Source organism: Anas acuta, chromosome 1, assembly GCF_963932015.1.
Source record: "Anas acuta chromosome 1, bAnaAcu1.1, whole genome shotgun sequence".
In the NCBI taxonomy this organism is placed as follows: Eukaryota; Metazoa; Chordata; class Aves; order Anseriformes; family Anatidae; genus Anas; species Anas acuta.
This window is the reverse complement of record NC_088979.1, coordinates 45,645,227-45,668,104: the sequence shown is the minus strand read 5'-3', so window position 1 is coordinate 45,668,104 and position 22,878 is coordinate 45,645,227. Positions and strand designations below refer to the sequence as shown.

The following is a 22,878-nucleotide window of genomic DNA, read 5'->3' as shown; positions in this document are numbered from 1 at the left end:
GGCATATTAGCACTCTGTGCATGCCTACGTGGATACGCTGCTTTGCGCGCTTAAAGATACATGTAGGAGCAAGATGCCCGGGGCCTGCGACAGTGGCCCCGTTGGTGACTGAAGCTCGCCCAAAGGGCACCGTGTTAGGGGACGCTCAGAAGATGAACAGTCACGTTTGGGAGCTGCTCCCACAGGCGAAAGGGCATTAACTAGAACAACAGCAACCAAGTTTTATTTTTTTCTTTTTTAAAAAAAGCAACCTAAACAAGTAAAGTAAAAGGAAACAAAGTAAAATGAAATGAAATAAAGAAAAACAAATAAAATAAAAATATAAAATAAAATAAAATAAATAAAATAAAATAAAATAAAATAAAATAAAATAAAATAAAATAAAATAAAATAAAATAAAATAAAATAAAAATTAATCCTACCCCCTCCCCCGTCGCCCGGGGCACGGAAAGCACCGCGGCTCGCTGTCAGCAGCCTGGCCCGGGCCCCCGCCGCAAACCCTGCGGGGGATTTGCTGCTTTCCCCCCCCCCCGACCACCCCCACTCTTGCGGAGCCCGGGGCCCCGCTCCGCACCCCTGCGTTTTCAGCTGCGGCACAACGCCCCGAGGAATATGCAGCCCTTCTTCCTCCTCCCCGGCTTGGCCAGGGGCTTGTTGCTGAAAAGGAAGGGGTGGTGTTGGGGGGGGGGGGGGAACAGAAAGTTAAAGTTTTATTCCACTGAGTGAGTGAGTGTGTGTGGGGGGGGGGGGGGGCAGGAGTGGGGGAAGGGAAGCACCTGGGAACGGGTCTCCTTGCCCGGGAGAAGTCAGCTCCCCTGGGCCGCCCTGTAAAGCGAGCGCTGCCTGCCTCTGAATAAACACACGCGAGCACAAAAGCAGCCCCGAGCGCCGTGCGAGCGTGCACGGAGCAGCCTCCGGTGGAGCCGGGCGGCGGCGCGGCCGCGGCAGCGGGGCCCCGGGAGCGGGACTGCGGGGCTCCCCAGGCCGGGGCCGGGGCGCTGGTGGCAGCGGTGCTGGTGGCGGAGGCAGCGCTGCCCTTTTGAATGCCTCCCACAGCTCGGAGTGCTGGCAGGGCGCTGGGAGCGCCAGTGAATGTAGCCCCGCAGAGCCAATGAGCTGGGACCGGATGCGATATATCCTCTGGGACAACAACTGCTCTGTTCCTCCTCAGATCCACATGACGCCATTTACTGCTGCTTTTGCAGAGAGATCACCCTACCTCCTCCGGAAAGAAAAAGAGAGAGAGGGGGAGAGCGAGCGAGCAGAAAAACGCCGAGCCCCTACAGCTCAGATCTCAAATCTTCCTCCTCCTCCTCCTCCACCTCCTCCAAACACACAACAACAACCACCACCACAAATCCGCTGCGCTCCCAAAACACCCCCCCGATTGCAAACCACAGCGCTGCCTGCAACACACGCTCGCAGAGGGAGCGAGAAAGCTAGAGGGAGAGAGGGTAGAGGAGCTTGCAGCGAGCAGCCTCTCAGCAGAACGGCTACATTGCACAAGTTGCTTTTTTGGAGGAGCTCAGTGGAAGAAAGCTTTGGGATTTTATTTTAGATCCACTTCATTTTGTTTTCTTTGGCTTTCCCCTTCCTCTCGATCATTTGCAACAACAACAAAAAAGTGACTTGGTATTGGCGATTCGGCCTCCTGTTCATTGACGAAAAAAGGAAAGTGTATGTGAGAGTGATTTCTTTTTAGGAGCAAAGAAAACCCATCCAGATCCGGAGAGGTGTTTTTATTATTATTATAGTATATACGCGCACACACGTATTTATAATCGATCTGGGGATAGGGACCTAACTTTGCTCTGGACTTTTTACATGGTGATCATTCTTACTCTAATTTGCAAGTTGGACTAAAGCAGAGTTTGGAAAAGAATTTTTTTTTGCTTTAGGGCTGGATTTATTTGCAAACCGCAGGAAGAAGAAAATACAAGAGAGAGAGGGGTTTGGTGCAGCGCCGCGATCACGGTGAGAGCCTTTTCCTTCTTTGCAAAACAAGCTTTTCAGTAACCCCCCCCCCCCCTTGGTTGCTCCAAGAAAACTCGTGGAAATGTTTGAGGCCGATCCCTTTTCCATTCGCACAGGTTCTCCCTCTCCCCCCTTCCCCTCTCCTTCCTTTCCCAGAGAGGAGCTGGAGGTGGGATTTCGGAGCGGTTTCTCTCGGGGGGGGGAGCTCCGCTGGGGTTTTGCGGGCTGAGCCGCGTTTGCGCCCCGCTGGGGTGCCGCGGGGGGCGGAAAGCTGCGCGGGGGCCGCGGGACTGCGCGGGGGTCGCAGGCAGTGGCAGCGGGGTCTGCAAGGGGAGGCGGGGGGCTGCGACGCGATCTCCCTGCTGCGAGGAGCAGGACACGGGCGGTCCTGAGCGCCCCAGCCCCGCCGGGCACGCGTGGGGGCTTCCGACGAGCCCCCGGGGGGTGAAGGGAGGGCGCGGCGGGGGTGGCGAGGGCAGGGGCTGCTTGTGCCCCCCGGCCCGAGGGAGAGCGAGCACCCCGCCTTCCAGTGCGTGATTTACGCCCGTCTTGTCGTGGCGTTGGGAGATCCGTGCAATTCGGAAGTGAGTGCACGCCTGGGATAAATATGTGTGTGTGTGTGTGTACATGTATATTTCTCGTGTGATGAAATTAATTCGATCCAGAAGACGGGGAAACTTCTCCCCCCACGTTAAAGTGTGCAGAGTGCATGTGTGGAGGAGTAGGGAAGCTTCTATTATTTTTTATTTTTTTTTAACGTTTTGGTGGGTTTACTGTGCAGCAGCCCTCATACAAAAAAAAAAAAAAAAAAAAAAAAAAAAAACCTGCTGGTGTTTTCTGCAAGTTATTTGTGTGTCAGTTTGCCCCACCCCGATGGTAAAGTCCCTTTTGCCCTAATCCATAGTCCGATCACACACTCGGCCCTTAATGGGGGTTTCAAAGCACTTTGAAAGAAGAGGAGGTGGTTGGTGTGTGTGCGGTGGGGATGGGGGTGGGGGTGCCTTGCACAGGCTCCGGACACAAAACAGAAATTCACGGCCAGAGGACTTCTCCCCCTTAGGCTCTCCTTCTCCCAGCCAGCGAGACACGGGGTTTTTCCACAGCAAGCAAGAAGCCCCTTGTGCTTCGCAGTTCCCCAAACTTGCGAGCACAAAACCCGGCCCCCCGCTCGCCCTTTTGAAAATCCCAGCTAGGAAAAGTTAGCAATCATGGCACTTGAGCTCTGCGAGAGTGGACTTTGGCTTTTGGAAGTGGGGAATGGTGTTATCACCCACACGCACACACAAAAAGGCCAGCGCTGCTTCCCTGGGCTTGGTGGATGGAAAGGCGAGAAGTGGTGGGTCAGAGGAGTTTTCAGGCATACGTGTGTTTGCAAATAAACGTGCTGGAGCTTTACATCTTGACCTGTTAGCAGATCTATCAAAGAGAGAGGAAGGCAGACCGCCCGGCTAGGACTGATGTTCAGCTAGAAATGCCTCCTGGGCAGGGGCGGGAGGGGGGAACTGAAGTTCAGACAACTCGCTGAGAATGGGTAAAGCGAGAGGAGCTTTGTGGACCTGAAGGGATGCTTATGGCGAGGCGAGAGGGGGTAATCTGCCTTTACCCAGCTGTCCTGGGGGTGTTGTCTCAAACCGTCTGCAGGGCGCCGGGCATTACCCGGCAGGGGAAGGCTTCTTTAGCATCTTTCGGGGGAGGGCACGGGGGGGAAGAGTTAAAAGGAAACGTGGGGTTGACTTTCCTGATAAGTCGGCTGCGGCCGCCCCTTCCCACCTCCCAGCCCAGGGGATGTCTCCTCTTTATCTCCAGGTTGTCTGCACTTACGGGGCCGCTGCCTTGCCTGCAGCTTCGGCGGGCGGGGGGCTGCCGCGCCCCACCTGCTGCAGGGAGATGGAGGCAGCAAAGTGCCAGAGCTTCTCCTCCAGCTCCCACCTGTGCGTCTGAGGGGGGCTCTGCCGCCGAGACTGGGGTCGTTTTAAGCGCCTCGCAGGTCAGGGTCAGCTCCGCTTTTGCGCTGGGTTGTCACTGCTGGAGAGGCAGGAGCTTTGCTGGCTAAAGTCTGGGCGGGGGGTAGAGGGTGGAGGGCATATAGGGTTACCGGTTGCTCTCAAGGATGGGGAACGTATTTTACATTCTTTTTTATCTCGAGACAGTTTTAGACGAGGGAATGCCTACTTAGCCAGTTTGCTGAAGCATTTTATACTTTAAAACTTTACTTTGAAGAAAACAGAAACAGTGCTTCAAGACAACTTTGCAAGACATTTTATTTTATTTTATTTTATTTTATTTGGGAGGGGGGCACCATGACACTGCCTGCAAAACCAGGATTTGGCAGTATTTAAAGCGTTAGGTCACTCTTAAAACTTTTTTTTTTTTTTTTGAAAGAAAACATACTTGAGGGTAGGATGCCAGGAGTTAAAATGTTAAATGTTTTCTGCTGCTGTTAGAATAAAGACAGTGTTTTGAGATATTCATTGTTAAAGTGTTTGGCTATATTTTATTATACTGTGGTATAGTATTATTTTTGGTAACTGATGTGTACAGGGTAACACTATGGTGCTCTTTCTAGGTATAACTGAAGACATTGTGTGGTCCTTGTAAGAAGTTTGGTTCCTGCTTGGGTTTTAATTGTAAAATATTGTTCTGGATTTTTGTATAGGTAATTGGATTTGGGAACAGCTTTAAAATATGATAAAGGCAAAACAAATACTAACTATTTAGAGGTCAGTGCTTGAAACTTGTGCATATTTTAATGTGGAAGTTAGTTATGTACAAGTTCACATATTCTGGGTCTTTTACTGGCTTTCCATTTAAATTCTTCAGTTTGCATTTCAACTTTGTAGTTAATGATCCTTTAAAGTAATAATTGCAATCAAATCTTGGATGCTAGCTTTGTTTTATTGTATTGTCGATGCCTCTGTCCCACAAGCCACTCTTGGTCATATTCACAATTGGAAATGTAGTCTATGGAATTTTTTACATGTTTTAAAAAAAAATAAAACTGGTAGCATTGCTTTTGTAGTATTGATCCTTAAAATAACAATCGTAGTGGTGTACACAAGTATGACACACACTAAAATATTGGAGAAAGATATTTTTACTTCTGCTGTTGAAGTTTTTGGTAGCACTAACTCATTTAATGTCTAACCTCAAACATTTTATTGCTATTTAGTGTTTTTCTTGGGACCATTAGTATTAAACTAAAATTTCCTATTTACATCATGTAAAGTTTAATGTGTAAAGAGACTAGCCTACCAAAATATTATCCAGTTTTAAACAAAATTGGAGAATTATGTCTGTCATCAGCAGGTCACATTACACTTGCTAAATACTTTCAGGCTTTTTTTATTATTATTATTATTATTTAATGTAAAATAAGTTTTTCGGTAGTATCATGTGAAGAGTCACTTCACATAGCTGAAATTTACCCACATTAGAACCTGCAGTCTAACCAGAAGATGGCCTGGGAAGTCTTGGTTATCAGGTGTAATGCCTAGACTTTCTAGAGCTGTGAGTTAAAATACATGGACCTAGAACAGAATCTTCTTTAAGCTCTCCTCAAGAGTAGCCTAAACAGGCCAAGTGAGGCATATTCAGCTGACCCCTGCTACACTCCATCCTAGATGTGACTCCTTTTTTAATGGCTGATTCATTGCTTGAATGTGTGCAGTTCTGTGGGATCCTGCAGGCTGGAAGGGCTGCTGGAAAGCATGAGATGTGTTGCAATTAGTGAATCCTCTCTTTGTTGCTCCAGGATTTCAGATGTGTTCTAAGCCTGCTGGAGTGAGCACGCTTCCGGGCACTGATGGAGACAAGAGCTCAGCACGGTAGTGGGTCGCAGGTCTTGCTACAGGCTCGACGTGACAGTGGGAGACCACACGGGGAGCCCGATCTGAGGGATGTCCTGGCACAGCAGGTTCACGTCTTGTCCTTGGACCAGATCAGAGCCATCCGAAACACAAATGAGTACACAGAGGGACCGACAGTGGCTCCACGGCCTGGGGTCAAGTCCACTCCTCGCCTAGCAACCCAACCCAAAAATGAAAGGCCCCATGGCTTGCCTGAACATCGTCATTTTAGCCGGATTCAGCACATGCAAACCCACGTTTCTCCTCGGGCACCTCTGTCCCGCTCCATCAGCACAGTCAGCACAGGTTCACGGAGCAGTACGAGGACAAGTACGAGCAGTAATTCCTCCGAACAAAGACTTCTAGGATCATCTTCAGGGCCGCTGGCTGACGGGATAATCCGAATGCAGCCCAAGTCTGAGCTCAAGTCAAGTGAGCTGAAGCCACTGAGCAAAGAAGACTTGGGAACGCACAGCTACAGGTGTGAGGACTGTGGGAAATGCAAGTGTAAGGAGTGCACTTATCCAAGGACCCTCCCATCATGTTGGATCTGTGACAAGCAGTGTCTTTGCTCAGCACAGAACGTGGTTGATTACGGGACTTGTGTTTGCTGTGTGAAGGGCCTCTTCTATCACTGCTCTAATGATGATGAGGACAACTGTGCTGACAACCCCTGCTCTTGCAGTCAGTCGCATTGCTGCACTAGATGGTCTGCCATGGGTGTGGTGTCCCTCTTTCTGCCTTGCTTGTGGTGTTACCTGCCAGCCAAGGGTTGCCTTAAATTGTGCCAGGGCTGTTACGACCGCGTAAATAGGCCTGGGTGCCGCTGTAAACACTCAAACACAGTTTGCTGCAAAGTTCCCAGTGTCCCCCCCAGGAACTTTGAAAAGCCAACATAGCATCACTAATCGGAAATAGTCAAGTAATAAGGATTATTTTAACACACATATGCAACCAACTAAGCAACTATGGTCTTGGCACTGTAGTAGAAGGGTTGGGGATACACTTTGCTATTTGCAGTGACATGCTTTTCTCTTTGTGTGCCATCTTAACTGATATGCTTGCTAGAATCCAGCTAGTGGGATACAGGGAAAGAAAAAAAAAAAAAGGGATACAGTACATTGTGACCCACATATTGCATAAGCTAAAGCAACACAGACACTCCTAGGCAACTCTATTGTTTGTGAATAGTACTTGCAAAAATTTGTAAATTAGCAAATGACTCCCTTTTTTCATTGTTTTCTGCCAGAGATAATGTGCTATATTTTTGTATATACAATAATATTTTCAACTGTGAAAAAGTAATTAGTGTCATAAGACATGGCACAGTCACAAAATATTATACTAATATGTTGTACATTCGGAAGAATGTGAATCAATCAGTATGTTTTTAGATTGTATTTTGTCTTACAGAAACCTATTACAAGACTCTGATTTCCCTTTGGACTTCATGTATATTGTACAGTTACAGTAAAATTCAGCCTTTATTTTCTAATTTTTTTCAACATATTGTTTAGTGTAAAGAATATTTATTTGAAGTTTTATTATTTTATAAAAAGAAATATTTATTTTAAGAGGCATCTTACAAATGTCACCCCTTTTTATGAGGACGTCATAGTTGCTGCAAATAAGGGGTGAACGATGCATATGTTCACTATAAAATAGAAAATATATTAACGTTTGAAATTAAACTGGGCTACTTGTCATTTTTTTTCCCCCCATTTATTGTTCTGAGTAGGGAAAACCAGTACTTCAAAATAATATAGTCACAGTGACTTTAATCTGATCATCTGGAAAAACAAAATAGAAGTGTACTCCAAGTGTACATTTATTTGTTTACTGCTTCATCTGAAAATAATGCATGATTTTCACTTCCTTTACACAAATGTCACATATGCTGTTCCTACATCAGAGAAGGAAAATGGAACAGGAAAATGCATTATTTCATTCCAGACTAGGACTAATAGGCACTGAAAGCTTGACCTATTCTATAAGTGATGAGCTTTTGTGCTTATGATAGGAAATAAGTAATCATCCAAAAAAAAAAAAAAAAAAAAAAGGAAAATTGATATAGTGGGTGCAAAACCTTGCAGAATTATTTGTTAAAAGCAGAAGAATAGACCACAGGGAATGGTAGGTCTGAATGTGGTCCAGCCTTATGTCAAACATTTGCTTCACTTGTAAGAAGAAAGTTTCTTGATTTGTCATTTGTGGCAGTTACCTTCCACTGAGGTCAAAATCCTTTTCCTGCCAAGTTTCCCACTGGAAGTCTAGAGAATGATTTACCTTTCTTTATTAACAAACTATCATTTCCTGTTCTGAGCATGTCTCTCAAAGTTTAGAGGTCTTAATGTTGAATTTTCTTTATACATTTCTTAAGCTGACATTCAAGAAATAGTTGTAAGTATTTTTAAGCTGATGCATAGAAAAATCTCACAGCCTTTTCTGAACTCTCTCCAACAAAAACAAATTATAACTAATAAATTTAGTTATTCACTAAAGGTTTAAAAACAGAGCATCAAGTAAATGTTACATCTTTTTGCTCCTGAATTTTAATCTGTGATCTGGTGTTTGAAGCAATTTACATTGCAGTATTCAAAAATCTGTGTGTTTGTGTGTATTGGTTATCAGTCATCAAATGAAATTAAAAAGTGCAAGTCCTGACTAGTGTGCAAAACAAAAATAGATGAGACATAGGCCTTGCTCATTCTCTCCCTTTCTTTCCTCCTTACCTCTCTAGTGAAAAGAAAAGAAAAAGAAAAAAAAAAAAAAAAAAGCTGGTTTTCTTTCCTCTTGCATGAAGTGTCTGGATAATTTGGTATACAGAGACAAAGAGTATATATTTAGCCTTCTGAGTCTAATTTGCCAGGAAGAAGGTAGCTTACGTTACATGACATGAGTAATTTGTCTATTCCTAAAGTGTGTCAGTATATTATGTTGGGGTATATACGTGGGATTGTGTTTTGTTGCTGACAAACAGGGATTTTTAATTTATTTTTATTAACAGAAATTTTCTTCTGAAATTTTGAAGGGGTTGGTAACCTTCCTCTGTTCTAATTCAAAAATCAGGTGCTAAAGCTTAAACAGTCCTTGGTTAGACTTGCAATCATGCTGGTTGAAAACAAGCCTGGGAATAATCAACTAGCCCATTCATTGGGGAAATCTTTGACCTTTAGGCTGTATTTTGGAAACCAACACAACACTGATTTTTGTACACAGTGTACCCATTCTTTTCATTGTATTAATGAACTTGACAATACTGAAGATTAGCCCTAACTTTTCAGTGACTTATATTTCACTCAAGGAAGGTATCTCTAAGGAAAGCTGAGGGTGAAACTTTCAAACTGCAGCATGGCTGAGCAGTGTAGCAGTCAAGAAGGGTGCAACTCCAAGTCCTCTTAAAGAAATTATAATACTGCAATTGTTTTGTTTTGTTTTGTATACTAACAAATATTTTAACTACTTAGGGTCTAATGGAAAGGGAAAACCATCTTCCTGTTGATAGTGAAATTTGAAGCTGGTCTTGACATTGAACACTGGTTCTTAGTGAGGATAACTAGTACATTCCTCCTCAGTATAGTAAGCATGCTCAGTATAGTAAGCATGCTACTAGTGAATTAGGTTGTATATATGACACTTGGGAATGAAGGTATACACAGGAAGATGGCATTATGCAGTACATTGGTCTAACTGGTGTTCTGGGATTTAGGCTTCTGTTAGTATAAATTAACATGTGTGCAGTAGACTCTTAAAAGTTGGCTTCTGCATGTTAGTTAACAACCTAATATTACACTTAATTAGATAAGCTTTACTATTCTAAATAAAACCAAAATCTTGCCTCAAATAGATTAGATTGTTTCAGTAAGAATTAAGAGGGCTTTTCAAGTGGATTGAGATAATGTTATTAAAGCATACCTGCTTTGTCCTTTGAGATAGGAAAGTCTAGGTCTATAAAAGGAAAATTTTCCGTACACAGGTTTTGAGGATAACAGTAAAAGCTGTGCCAGATATACACCCTATAGAACTTTGATTTTAAGAGAGCTATTAAGACAGGAGAGAGGGGAAAACCCTTCTTACTGCTCCATTTGTTGTGTTGTTGCTTTAGTGTTTTGATCTGTGAACCTTTTATGAATTCTGATGTCATTGTAATGTTTGCATAAAGTTAGAGACTTGCAGGATTGGACTGACAGTTGGCTATAGTAACAATGGAAACAAATAGCTTATAGCAAATTATTTTTCTATATGGTGTGAGCTACAAATAAATACATCAAATTTGCTTGTACAGTAACTTAGGAATGTCTCTATTAATATCCTCAAGCAAATTTTTTATTTTGCTCTTTAATGGTTTGAGGCTGATTATAATTTCTTTTTTGAGATAGTGATCATAGCTGTAAAAAAGAAAAAGAAACTTTGATTCAAGTGGAAAATAAAAAGGTATAGTACTTTAGATGGAAATAAAATGTGTTCTTCAAGGATTTGAGATCATATTCAGGTGAGTATTTACATATTCAAGTGAGTTACCTAATCAGTCTTCAAAAGACAAAATTCTTCAAATGAACAGTACAGTAGTTATGTGGTCAGGAAGATTAATTCCATAGTTCTTTTACACTTTCTTACCAAACCATCAGCTTGTCTGAGGTGGAAGTGATTTGACAGTAGCAAGGTACTGATCACTTACTGCACCATGCATGATTTGCTTTTTTTTTTTTTTTTTTTTTTTTAATGCATGACATGAACTGATATAATTTTCACTTTGGAAAATACAAAATTATTAGTTTTTGTGATGAGTGAAATTTTAGGACTTGTTCTTAAATGATGGGGGAGAATAGAATCCATTTCTGCACTGCAGTAGAACATTCAATTATTTTTAGGAATTAATTGTTGAGGAAGAAGGATTTGAACAGTCTGTCTTGTCTCAGATGTTCCTAGATGTGTGCAGGTACAGTGAGTAATAATGATCTCATTTTCTGAGACTAATTTCTCAATCAGACACTGGAGCAAAGACCCAGAAAGAAATTGGCTGAATATGAGAGCATCCTTGATTGAGTAATGTCTGTATGAATAGGAGTTGGATAGACTTCTTACTGAAAATGTCAGCTGTGTATTGGCTCATCTTAAATAAATTAATTGCAGGTTGGGGTCACAGGTAGATTAAATAGTGAAAAAACATATCAAATCCTTACTAATGAAAATACTCAATTTGCTTCCTTTTTTATTTTTCCATTGTTTTTCATAGAAAAATAAGCAGTACATTTGTTGTTGTTGTTTTAATTAGAAAACTGGAACTGTGCATAATCTGATTTAAAACAGGAAATTTAGAAAAAAAAAAAGATATCTCATTGAAATTAAGACTCTTTGACATGAAAACTCTGGGCACATATATAGTATTTCTTTTTTCCAAAAGCATTGTTTCAGTCTGAGGAGACCCTCTATGTATTAATCTTATTTCTCTCTTTATATTTCTTCCCTTTGGTCCTGGTCCCTGTCCCTCCACTTGACCCTTCCTCACCTTAATACATAAGGGTTTACCGCCACTTACTGGGACAAGAGGTGAAAGAGGAGGGTGCAACATTCTCATTAGTATACACCCTATAAAGTCTAAGACAAGGTGGAAAAAATGATCCTGCACTTTAGAGAGATATAAAGTGTTTTTCCATTCATGTGACATTGAAATACACAGTTCCAGAAAACATCCTCTTTTCATTTCTTTAGTATGGCTTTTATTGCTAGAGAATATTTTGTGTGTCTTTAAGTAGTTACCCTGTGTTTTAATTTAGTGTTGTTCTGCTTCAGATGTCAGAAACAGAGGTCTTACTACAATAAAAATATTTGGTATTTACTGTTCCTCTGTCATAGGCATTGTTGAGAAAGCCAATGCAATTACCTACAGGCATAGGTAGAATGGATTTCACTTGATGGGAGTTTGGTAGTTTACAGCCTTTGGAAAAGGCAGGAGACTGTACTACATACCCAAAGTTTCTTTGCCTCTCCTACAGGATTTTTTTTGTTGTTGTTGTTCATTTTAACTGAAATCCCGTGTGCTAATTAGAGAATCTTATGGCTAACGTGTTTAAACTTTTAGAATTAAATGGTTCCCATTTCAGTAGAAGTTGTCAACAATTACAAGATTTTACAATGCAATTTATAGATTATTTATAGATATTTTAATACCATGGAACTAAAGTTACATTTTAAAACAATCTCACCAAGGGAGAAAATCTGTTTGAAAAATGTAAGAAACTGTATAATCACTGTAGCTCTGCTTTCCTGAAAGCCTACTGCAAAACCACTCTGTGCACCTGAGATATATTAAAAGAGAAGGCACTTGATGCAAATCAGATGTTGCAGGCAAAATGTATCAGGCTGAATCAGCTTGAACAAGGAAGAAGATGTGTGTGGTGTTTTTTGTTGTTTTTTTTTTTTTTTTTTTTTTTTAATTACCCTCTCTTTTTTATTTTGATTAGGACTAACTCTGAAGCAGTGTATACCCACTGATCATACATAAATTGCGTGGTTGTCAATATGATTACTGTTAAAATAATATCCTGATGACCTGTTAGCATATCTCAAAAAAAACTTCAATTGAAAATTTCTAAATGATCATTCAAACTTAACATTGTTGTCTTCAGAAATGAAGTCAAACGTTCGGGCTACAGCAATCTGTGTTTCAGAATTAGTTGTACTGTAAATTAAATGCACTCAGTGGGTATATGTAATACTACTACTTTGAGACAGACATTTCTACTTGAGGTGTAAAAATCAAATTGGACCTTTGTCAGCTTCCAGTGTAGTACAGTTTTTTATCAGTTACTGATTTTTTTAAAGTATTGTTATTTCTTGTCGACATGTAAGACATGTGAAAGTTGGCATACACAAACACATGCACAGAGCAAACTAAGTTATTCCTTTTCATTTATCTTGCATAAACTAATGCAAACAGGAGAAAATTTTGAAACTGTTTTTGTTTGCTTTGGGTCATTTTGTTTCATATTTTGTTTAATTATTTTAGAGTGACAATTTAAAGGATTGTTGGGGTTATTATTATTATCTGATTTATTTGACACTATGAAGTGCGTTAAGTAGAGCAGTTAAGGGATGAAGAATGCACTTTGGGTACTCACCTATCTGCAGTGAAGAAAAGTAAAGAGAAGCAGGAGGTTCAGTGTTTTCTTGCAGAATTTGCTGAATGCAGTGTTTGTTATACAAGTAAGCTTACTGTTTTCTACCTATGCTGCTCTGCAGATGGAGACAGAAAACTTTGGGAGATTAGGTAGTTGTTTATGGTGTATATGTTTTTATTCTTTATTAACTTTTTGTTGGAGAAGTATCGTTTTCATAGTGTGAAACCCATGCATGAGAATCCCATAATATTGCAGCCACGTCCAAAGGTTATGTACCTGCATACTGCCTAATACTGTCACCACGGCTCTTGGAGGGGGAGAGGGGTGTGTTTGTGCTTCCCTCAGACCCTTTTGTCTTAAGTGGCAGACTCTCTAAAGTGCTCTGAAACATGTATGGCGGATAGGGAATTGGAAGGTTATGGTATAAAAAGTGAAGTCCTTTAGAATTGTGCCTGAACCTTTCTCTCATGCAATCACAGTACAAAGTCTCAAAGTGGGAAACAGTATCCCTGACTACCTCGGTACTAGTAAATCAGACAGTAGGTGGAAATGTTCCTGGACAATGGATTGCTGTTACCCACACTAGTGAAGCATCAAGACTTGTGTGAGCTAAGCACATGCCAAAAAGTACTCTCCCCAGCACACTTCTGGAGTCAAAATGTTCCAGGGTCATTCCCAAAAGTCAGGTTTCCGGCAGCTCCCCTCTTTTAGAGGTTAAGGGAGTTGCCTACTATAGACACTGTCCTTTCAGGGCCAGTTGGAACATGGTGCCCAGGAACATTCTCGGGCTCGTCCAATTTATTTGCAGTCCATGAGGAAAGAGATCCCTCCCACAGATCTTGTTTCAAGCAAACGCACAAAGACAGACTTCATGAATGAGGATGATATGAGGATGATACAGTCTTACTCCAGAACTTTTTTTTTTTTTTTTTTTTTTTTTTAGAATTTTGCAAAGATTAGGCTATGGGGGCTCTTGTTCCAATGTGGAATAGTTGCCTAAAAGTATGTAGGTAAACTCCATTTCAATTTTATATTGAAACTGAATCTGTACTTTTATCTGTTTGATTTGGGCAATGTCATTTTTTCTTTTTACAAATATATTTTGTAAGTAGCTACTGACAGAAGTCAAAAAAAAAAACTTTCTCATGGATTTATCTTTCATTAACTTGTAAACTTTCATATGTCACAGCACATATTTAATTTTTAAGAAAAAATTAAGATAGTATATCTTAATTTTGGGTATTAAATACATCTTAAAGCAAACAGTCCCCAAAACAGTTTCCTCCAAGGATAATCACTATAACCTCATCTTTCCACAAGATGTGGAAAGTGTTCTTTCTTTTTCCATTCAGCCCCATGCACCCTTAGCCCCCAGGTTATAGAGTGGGTGGTTTATGGAACCTTGTGATTACTAAGTGATTTTGCAGGCTTTCATAGAGAAAAAACGATGTGTAACGTATTGTGCTTTAGCATGGCAAACAAGAGAATGGATCAGATCCCAATAAAGTATTTTAAATTTATGCAAAATGTTTCTTTATGCATGCTGTCTGAGGGATGAGATTGAAGAGAGAAGAACTGTCACAGTTCACCCCCTTAAAATCTCCACTACAAAAAAATAGGAAGGTCATGTTATTTTATATTATCATTATTATTTTATATTATTATTTTATATTATTGTTATTATAGATTATTCTTATTAAATTATTAATAATTATATAACAACAATAACAGTAATAATTTGATAAACTAAACTAAGAAAACTATTATATGAAGGGACATCCTGTTCAATTTATTAAATGTGTCCAGGATGCTGTTTACATTTCACACAGTTTTATCCAAAGACCTCACTTCAGCTGCAAGATTCGTGGGTGAAATGCCTGGCCTCACTGCAGGCAATGACAAAATTCCCCTTGACCTCCTTGAAACTTTGTATAGACAAGAGGTGAATTCCTGAATATGTACTGATTGAACATACACTTGAATGGGTATCCTGGGAAAATCCCAGCTGCCTAGGGGAATAAATAAAGTTTATAATTGCATGACATACACTTTTGAGTTAAGGAATGGCAACCTTACTTTAGGATTTTTAACCTTCATTCTGATCCTGCTTAACTTACTCTATGACTAAGATAATTTATTCCTACAACTGCTGTAGCAGATACGCAGTTGCTTCCTTTAGGAATTGATCTTTAAGTTTTGTGCTCAGGGAATCTATTCTGGGATTGATTCCATTAATGGTTCTGTAGATTCTCATTAGGCATTTTACTGACAGACTTGTGCTGATACAAACTTGTGTGCAGACTCTTTTCCTTTTTTTTTTTTCTTTTTTTTTTTTTTGTTATTGTTGTTTTGTTTTTGTGTACTGAAGTTGCAACAGTTTGACTGAATTCACTTCAGTTCAGCTGTTGCAAGAAAGTCTAGGTAGACCATTAATTTTGTTTAGCTGACAGTTTGGTTAACTGGCATAGGCTCATTCATAGTAAGAGTATCTGCACAGTGTTTTGTGACAGTATTACTAAATCAGCTATAAGCAGTATCTGAAGTTAAATGAGTGAAAGCATGCTTAAAGTAAACTACAGTGAACTACTCTCAGACAGAAGTGTCTATGCGTGCTAGCACTGCTTTGATCTAAGATGCCCATTAAGATGGGCAAAATATTTTCTCAGTTACATTTCTATATTACACATTATATCTCCTGTATATATATGCACATTACAATTATATCTCTTCTAGGGGAAATGACGAATGGAAAGAAGCTACCTCCTATTACCATGCTCACTGCTACTAATACTCTTCTTTTAGAGTACAACCTTTTTTTATAACATTCTCCTCTGTTTTTCATATGAGACCATGAAAAGCACATCCTTCCCCCAACCGTGAGAGAGTACATCTACAGAGTAGAGTACATCCACTCTGCATTGTGTATCTTGAAGTCTCCCAAGTGTGGTATGTTGGTCCAGTAAACAGAAGAGCTTTTTTCCACTCTGTACTTTCAGTGAGAAATGAGTGATGAAGATGCTGCTTTTCATATTGCTAATCATAATGTGACAACTTTCAAAGGCCTTGTCAGTTCCCGAACATGCCAATATAAATTTGCATACAAAATGCACAGAAAGACAGGTTCATAACCCCTTAGGACTTACGGACTGCTTTGGGAGAAAACACTGTCAGCGGGTGAGAGGTAAAAGGGTGGTTGCGTGCACAGATTTGATATGTTATATGAAGCAGGTGTGTACATATCCTGATGATGCCAAATCTTTTAAATATGCCTTAAAAATATAGTGACTTTTTAAACGTTGAAAGATTTTTGAACATATGCAAAGAAGCAGGAGAAGCCAGTAGACCACTGTTTTATTTTCTTTGAATAGACAAGACTGTTTTACCAGTCTCCTTCTATGGCTGCAATTGTGCTACAAACAAAATTATTGTGTTATGAGTAACTTATAACCTGGTTTTCAGGGGAAAAATTAAATAATAATAATAAAAAAAAAACTTGTCTAGATATTTGAAAGCTGTAGGAGCAATGGCTATGAGCAGCAGTGGCCAGGAAATAATGAATGTTGGTTTTAATGCTGAATTGCATTTACTGAGAGACTTAGTCACACTATCGCAATACAGGAAGCGAGCAGACACAAAAAATGTCCATTTCTAAATATAGAGACCTAAACCTGAGTTGTCCACATTTGATTCAGGCATCTCATGTAGTTAGCATGAAAGATATTCTCCTTCTTCTCCTTCTCCTTCTCCTTCTCCTTCTCCTTCTCCTTCTCCTTCTCCTTCTCCTTCTCCTTCTCCTTCTCCTTCTCCTTCTCCTTCTCCTTCTCCTTCTCCTTCTCCTCTCTTTTTTTTTTTTTTTCCCCTGTTTACAATTTTCATGGATATGAAAATACTATTATCTTTAGTACCTATTTCAGAGACCTAAAATAAGGCTTACCGGGGCAATAAAACACTAGGGACCAAAAAGAAAATGTGGAAAATTTTTGAATCACGTGAAAAATCAGATGAAAAATTTTTAATATTTTGGTGTCTGCTTCCTTGGTGGAGTGTTTTATTTATTTGTTTATCTACTTATGTATTTGTTTAATTATTTATTTAATCCTTCTTTCCTAACCATCCTAGTCTCCTTTTGTTGTTAGGGTCTGCCAGTCTTGTGGGTGTAAGATCACTCCTTTCTGAAAATATACCTCCATAGAAAATTAGGTAACAGCGCTGCAGAAAGTGATTGCTGCTGGTTTTTTTTTTTTTTTGTTGTTGTTGTTGTTGTCATTGTTTTAATACTGACTGAAACCCAAATTCTCAAATTGGGTAGATGAACCTGGCTCCATTAATGGTAGTGGCAGTCTGATGATTTATACAAGCAGAGGATATGACCTAGTAATTTACTACCAAAAAATGATACACAGCAGAATAAGAATCTAAAGATTTTATCAGCTTTTGCTTCTTAATGCATCTTTGTTGAACAATAGCTTTCACTATAACTCAAGACAGTTCGGATTCTTTAGTTTTAATACTTTAAGAGCTGTTATTTATTACATTCAAGATGCTTGCACAAAAGGAATGTTTTTAGTTCAGTCACTTAACATTAGAATCCCAGAATCACTTGAGTATTCCCAGACTTGTTGTGAAAAAAAAAAAAAAAACAATAAAACCCTTTCAAAACGAAAAAAATCTGATCTTTTCAGTTTACAAATTAAAAAGGAATAGTATTTTATATTTTTTGAAAAATACTTAAAGTATGATTTGTATAGCAAACATTTACGCTGAGCCTATTTATTATGGCATGAATAACATTTTTTCAAGAATGATTCATCAAACTTATTTTAGAGACTGCCTTGAATTCTGGTCATTTCTATAGATACTGCGATTCATAGTCATTAGTAAGCTAGTGGTTTGATCTAACCTCAGCTACCTGTTGCTGGCTGTGAATGGAAGAATTTATTTTTAGTGTGAAACCACAATATGAATATTTTCCACTCAGAAAGTATAAAAACCCCTTTAAGTAAAAATTTTACTCTTTTGCTGTGATGTGCTGTGGCTCTGATGTCAGACATACTGGGTTCTTACAGAAAATCTTTTTAAATGCTTGATTCTCTATTGAAGTTGACAAGAATTTCCTCCACTTAACCCCTTCAGTGCCCCTAGGTGTTCAGCTCATGTCAAACAAAAGGGAGCTCCTCTGCCTTGTAGACAGACATGGTAGGATGTTGACAAATCCAAAATGAGAAATGAAATGGAAAAAAAATGCCTGTGAGCACTGAGGAAGGAGATTTGTGGGCAGGTCCATTCTGTAGTACATGACAGATACAGCAGCTCTCAAAATCTGTGACTTTACAACAGCACAACCACTACAATTGCTATACCAGTATGAGAGCCAGTATTTTGACACTTAGTGATTTTTCGTTGATTATTAAGCTGAGCTATTTGGGGGTAATTCTGCAGTTTCTGTAAGATTCAGAGATGGAAATAATCCATAATTATAGGGAAGTATCATCTGTGCTTAAAAAGAGGCAGTGGATTAATAGTGGTAGAAAGCCATCTTTAGGCCTTGAGTATGTGGATCCTGCAGTTAATTACTAAGCACCAGAATATGAATATCTTGCCTTACAAAACATCTTGCCTGGTCTCCTAGGTTAAATAAGATTACATGAAAGAGTATTTAGGGATCTATGGAAGCTATTCAACATAAATAAGTTGGAAGGACTACTTTACCCACTACTGACTGTACTGCAAATGAATAAGAAGCTGAGGCCTATATAATGTCCTATTATATAGTCTGTATGCTATACATTGGCCTATATACAAGCTTCTTTTTTTTTTTTTTTTTTTTATGAGATTTTTTTATTGTGTTACAGAGAAGATGAAGAAACAATGTTCAGAATCCAGATGCCTTTAAACTTATGTTTGTTTTATAATTTTGCAACCAAACTTCAGCCATAACGTGATTAAAAACAAGAAGATAATGTGGAGAAGAGGGACATAATATGGTTTAAAAAACAGAAGAGTTTCTACCTCATATACAAAACTCATTTCATTTTAAAGACAAGCACTGGCTCCAAGGCCTTGATTGAGAACCTGCTTTCCACAGAATATCAACACTTCAGTTTATTGATGAGCTTTTGTCACTGTTCACCACTGAGTTTGTACTATTTCAATCAGAGAGGCTACTGACCTTCCCTACTTTATGTTGTTACCACCTTTCCACAGCTTTAAATATATTTTAAAATAATTTGTGGATTTCTTTGATGGAAGAAATTGAGTTCCTCCTTCATATCTATGATACCTCACCATTTCATGTTTTGTTCCATTCTTAACAGGCCAGAAGAAAGTATTGGATGATTTTGTTCCACTAGCTCAAATAAATTAATTTATCTTAGGCGAGGAAGGATGTTGTCTTTTTGTCTCCAGTAGTAAGGAAAAAAAAAAAAAAAAAAAAAAAAAAACAACTGTTTTCTGCCAAGTGCTTGCTCACACATGATCATTAGCATAAGGTAAAATATTAATGTTGTCAAAGCTGCTGGAAATTCAGTGCATGTGACTTGGTCATTTGTGCTACCAAGAAAATGTTTACTATCTCTACCAATACATGTCAAAAGCTACAGTCACACTCTCAACACCATGATTTTAACATCTGATAAGTAGATGTTTGTTTTAAAAGCACAAGAAAACAAGTAGCGCTCCCCAACCAATTTTCTTAAGAGGTGATAGTGCCTGAGCTTCTGGTTAACACCTCTGAGTATGTTCCGAACCATCTTACATTTTACATCTGTGCCTTAAAAAGCATAAAGCATTGCTTATTAAAACATTTCTACTCTTTTCGAGTAACTACAAGAAGTATTCCCAAGTACTCACCACTCATTGCCCATGCACCATCGGTTTGATTTTTAGCCTAGAAGCAAGAAGGGACAGTGACAGCATTTCAGAAGCATGCCAATATGCAATCAGGAAAAAGTAGCAGGAGCACACCTTACAGCACATCCTAGAAGATATGATTTATTAGGACTATAATAGGCTAATATTCTGTATTTCTCTGATAGCTAATGACTGGGTCTGCTAAGCCAAGAACCTGCTTATAGGTTTATTTAGAAACCTCTTAGGAAAGTTTCAAAAAGTGGTAGCCAATCTGGGATGTATTCATAATCAAGAGTTAGCTGAGAAAATACAGAACACAATCTCCAGGGACAAACAGCCTTCACAAATAGGCACTGTCCCATCAACATTAATGATAACCCCTTCAAGAGGCCAACCATAACATATTTCTGGGCTGGCTTAACCTCCCTTGTTTTTGCAAATTTTATGCTAAAACAAACAAGCAAACAAAAACATGGACTTAGTACATATCTGTGCAATATTTCCTTTATAGAGAATAGATCCTTGATCAGAAATGAAAATGAATAGGAGGGGTGTATTCTCTAATATCCCAGCACAATAGTGGTGGATGCAGGAGAGGCATGAGGGGGATAACCTGTCAACAAATGGCCATGTCTGTGTATTTTCCTTAAATAACATCTCTGTTGTCACCATCAGAAACCATATCCTGAGCTATATGCTGTTAAAACCTTTTGGAGAAACAGTAATTTATGCCAAGTCTGAGCCGTGCTGGGTCACCCTGGAGTAGGTGAAAGAGAATCTGACTGTGTGTCTCTCAACTACAGTTTACTACAGACTATCAGTCCTCAGACAACTATCCATCCTGTCCATCATCTCCATTAGAATTTTTTTCTGGAAAACTTGTGTAGAAGTAAAGAAAAACAACTCATTTAGTTTTGCTAGATCTATGATTTTGTCTCAGTGTGAATGAACATTACTGATCAGAGCAAAGCTGAAAATTCTGCTAAATATGATGATAAAGTAATTGTCTACATTGTTCTAAGAGAAGATTTTCTACTAAAATTCAAATCAGCTTTTCAAACAGTTAAGTCAATAAGACACTGCAACCAGTTCCCCAGAATCCCAGCAATGTGAACACAGCTACTTAGCTATAGTTTATGGATGGTTCTGCAGAGTTAGCAGATTGGTTAGGTGACTGTAAGCATTTGTACCCAGAAGACCAGCCCTGAGATATCCAGAACAGATATGAACTCCAATATGTCAATAAGTAAAATAGAATAGAATCATAGAATAGAATAGAATAGAATAGAATAGAATAGAATAGAATAGAATAGAATAGAATAGAATAGAATAGAATAGAATAGAATATCCTGAGTTGGAAGGGACCCTTAAGGATCATCAAGTCCAACTCTTGACACCGCACAGGTCTACCCAAAAGTTCAGACCATGTGACTAAGTGCACAGTCCAATCTCTTCTTAAATTCAGTCAGGCTCCTTGCAGTGACCACTTCCCTGGGGAGCCTGTTCCAGTGTGCAACCACTCTCTCTGTGAAGAACTTCCTCCTGATGTCAAGCCTAAACTTCCCCTGCCTCAGCTTAACCCCGTTCCCGCGGGTCCTGTCACTGGTGTTAATGGAGAAAAGGTCTCCTGCCTCTCGACACCCCCTTACGAGGAAGTTGTAGACTGCGATGAGGTCTCCCCTCAGCCTCCTCTTCTACTTTGCTGAATGGAGAAAAACACATCCTTTTGGCCCAAGATGTTGGCCAACAGTTAGCTGAATCCAGCCTACCTGCTTAGCAGGGTGATATTGTTCAAGTATAGAAGTAAAATATCATACTATGCAACAATATAGTCCTAGTGGTTTAAAGGCTATACTTCTACACATTAGCTTCCCTGCGCAGGAAAGTGGCAGTGTGATGTGAGACAAAGTTAATGTGAAGTCACTGCACTCTCTCCTCTCCTCTCCTCTCCTCTCCTCTCCTCTCCTCTCCTCTCCTCTCCTCTCCTCTCCTCTCCTCTCCTCTCCTCTCCTCTCCTCTCCTCTCCTCTCCTCTCCTCTCCTCTCCTCTCCTCTCCTCTCCTCTCCTCTCCTCTCCTCTCCTCTCCTCTCCTCTCCTCTCCTCTCCTCTCCTCTCCTCTCCTCTCCTCTCCTCTCCTCTCCTCTCCTCTCCTCTCCTCTCCTCTCCTCTCCTCTCCTCTCCTCTCCTCTCCTCTCCTCTCCTCTCCTCTCCTCTCCTCTCCTCTCCTCTCCATTAAAAAGTATTTCTCTCTTCATTAAAAGTATTTTTTAAAGAAGTTATGACACAACAGAACACTGGACAGATGGAAAATCATCTCACTTCAGATGTCTACAGTTTACACATCTATTTCTACATGGGCCACCCTTTGACAACGTTGATCTTTAGTGCATATATGTGACTAATGTTAGAGTTACATTACAGCTGTTACAGAGCTAAGCATAAATGAGAGGGCTAGATTTGCTGTGACCTGTTATGATTCTAGTCCTGCATTTTGACATTGCATACTCACTGGCATGAGTATGGCATTGCATTCTCACTATCCTATGTAGAGAGGTAACTGCTGAATTACCCTGCATCCACATTGCAAGTGAGGTGCTGTGGATGACATCCATGGCACAACAATGCCCTTGGCTCCACCAGGAGCAGAACTGCTTCAAGCACACCTTCTGCGTATATTAGAAGATTCCTAATGTTCAAGGCAAATTTGCAACAAAAAACACCCATTTGGTGCAATAAATATCAAGTGTAGATGCATGTGTAGATTGTAAGCTGTACCCTACAGCTGGCAGGGACACCTTCCATTTGATCAGGTTTCTCAAAGGCGTGACCTTGAACATTTCCAGGGATGGGGCATCTGCAACGTCACTGGGAATCTGTCTAGCTCAGATGGAGACATCTATACTTGTAAGATTGATCAAAATGAATCTGACACTGTACTTATTTTTGTAATCAGATTTTTTCTTCACATTCATATATGTAAGATGTTGCATTCAAACTACTTTTCACATTCTTAATCTGTACATTACTTGGATATGTAAGCACTGCTGGTTTTAGATCTTTTATCTATTTGATATAGCACGTAACTTCAT

The 22,878-nt window shown here is 39.9% G+C and overlaps 1 protein-coding gene across 5 annotated transcripts; it reads left to right on the top strand.

Annotated features, from left to right (window-relative positions):
* The first annotated feature begins 803 nt into the window (after nt 1–803).
* SPRY2 (sprouty RTK signaling antagonist 2) lies at nt 804–6,929 on the top strand. 5 transcript variants are annotated; one of them, XM_068676879.1, is made up of 3 exons: nt 2,603–3,961; nt 4,541–4,630; nt 5,726–6,929. In XM_068676879.1, exon 3 carries the CDS (start codon nt 5,777–5,779, stop codon nt 6,716–6,718), a length of 942 nt encoding a protein of 313 aa, XP_068532980.1. In that variant the 5' UTR covers nt 2,603–3,961; nt 4,541–4,630; nt 5,726–5,776; the 3' UTR covers nt 6,719–6,929. The 5 variants fall into 5 exon arrangements, with proteins under 5 accessions (XP_068532954.1, XP_068532986.1, XP_068532980.1 ...); XM_068676853.1 differs by lacking the exons at nt 2,603–3,961; nt 4,541–4,630 and adding an exon at nt 804–1,974; XM_068676885.1 differs by lacking the exons at nt 2,603–3,961; nt 4,541–4,630 and adding an exon at nt 2,121–2,143.
* Nucleotides 6,930–22,878: the final 15,949 nt, after the last annotated feature.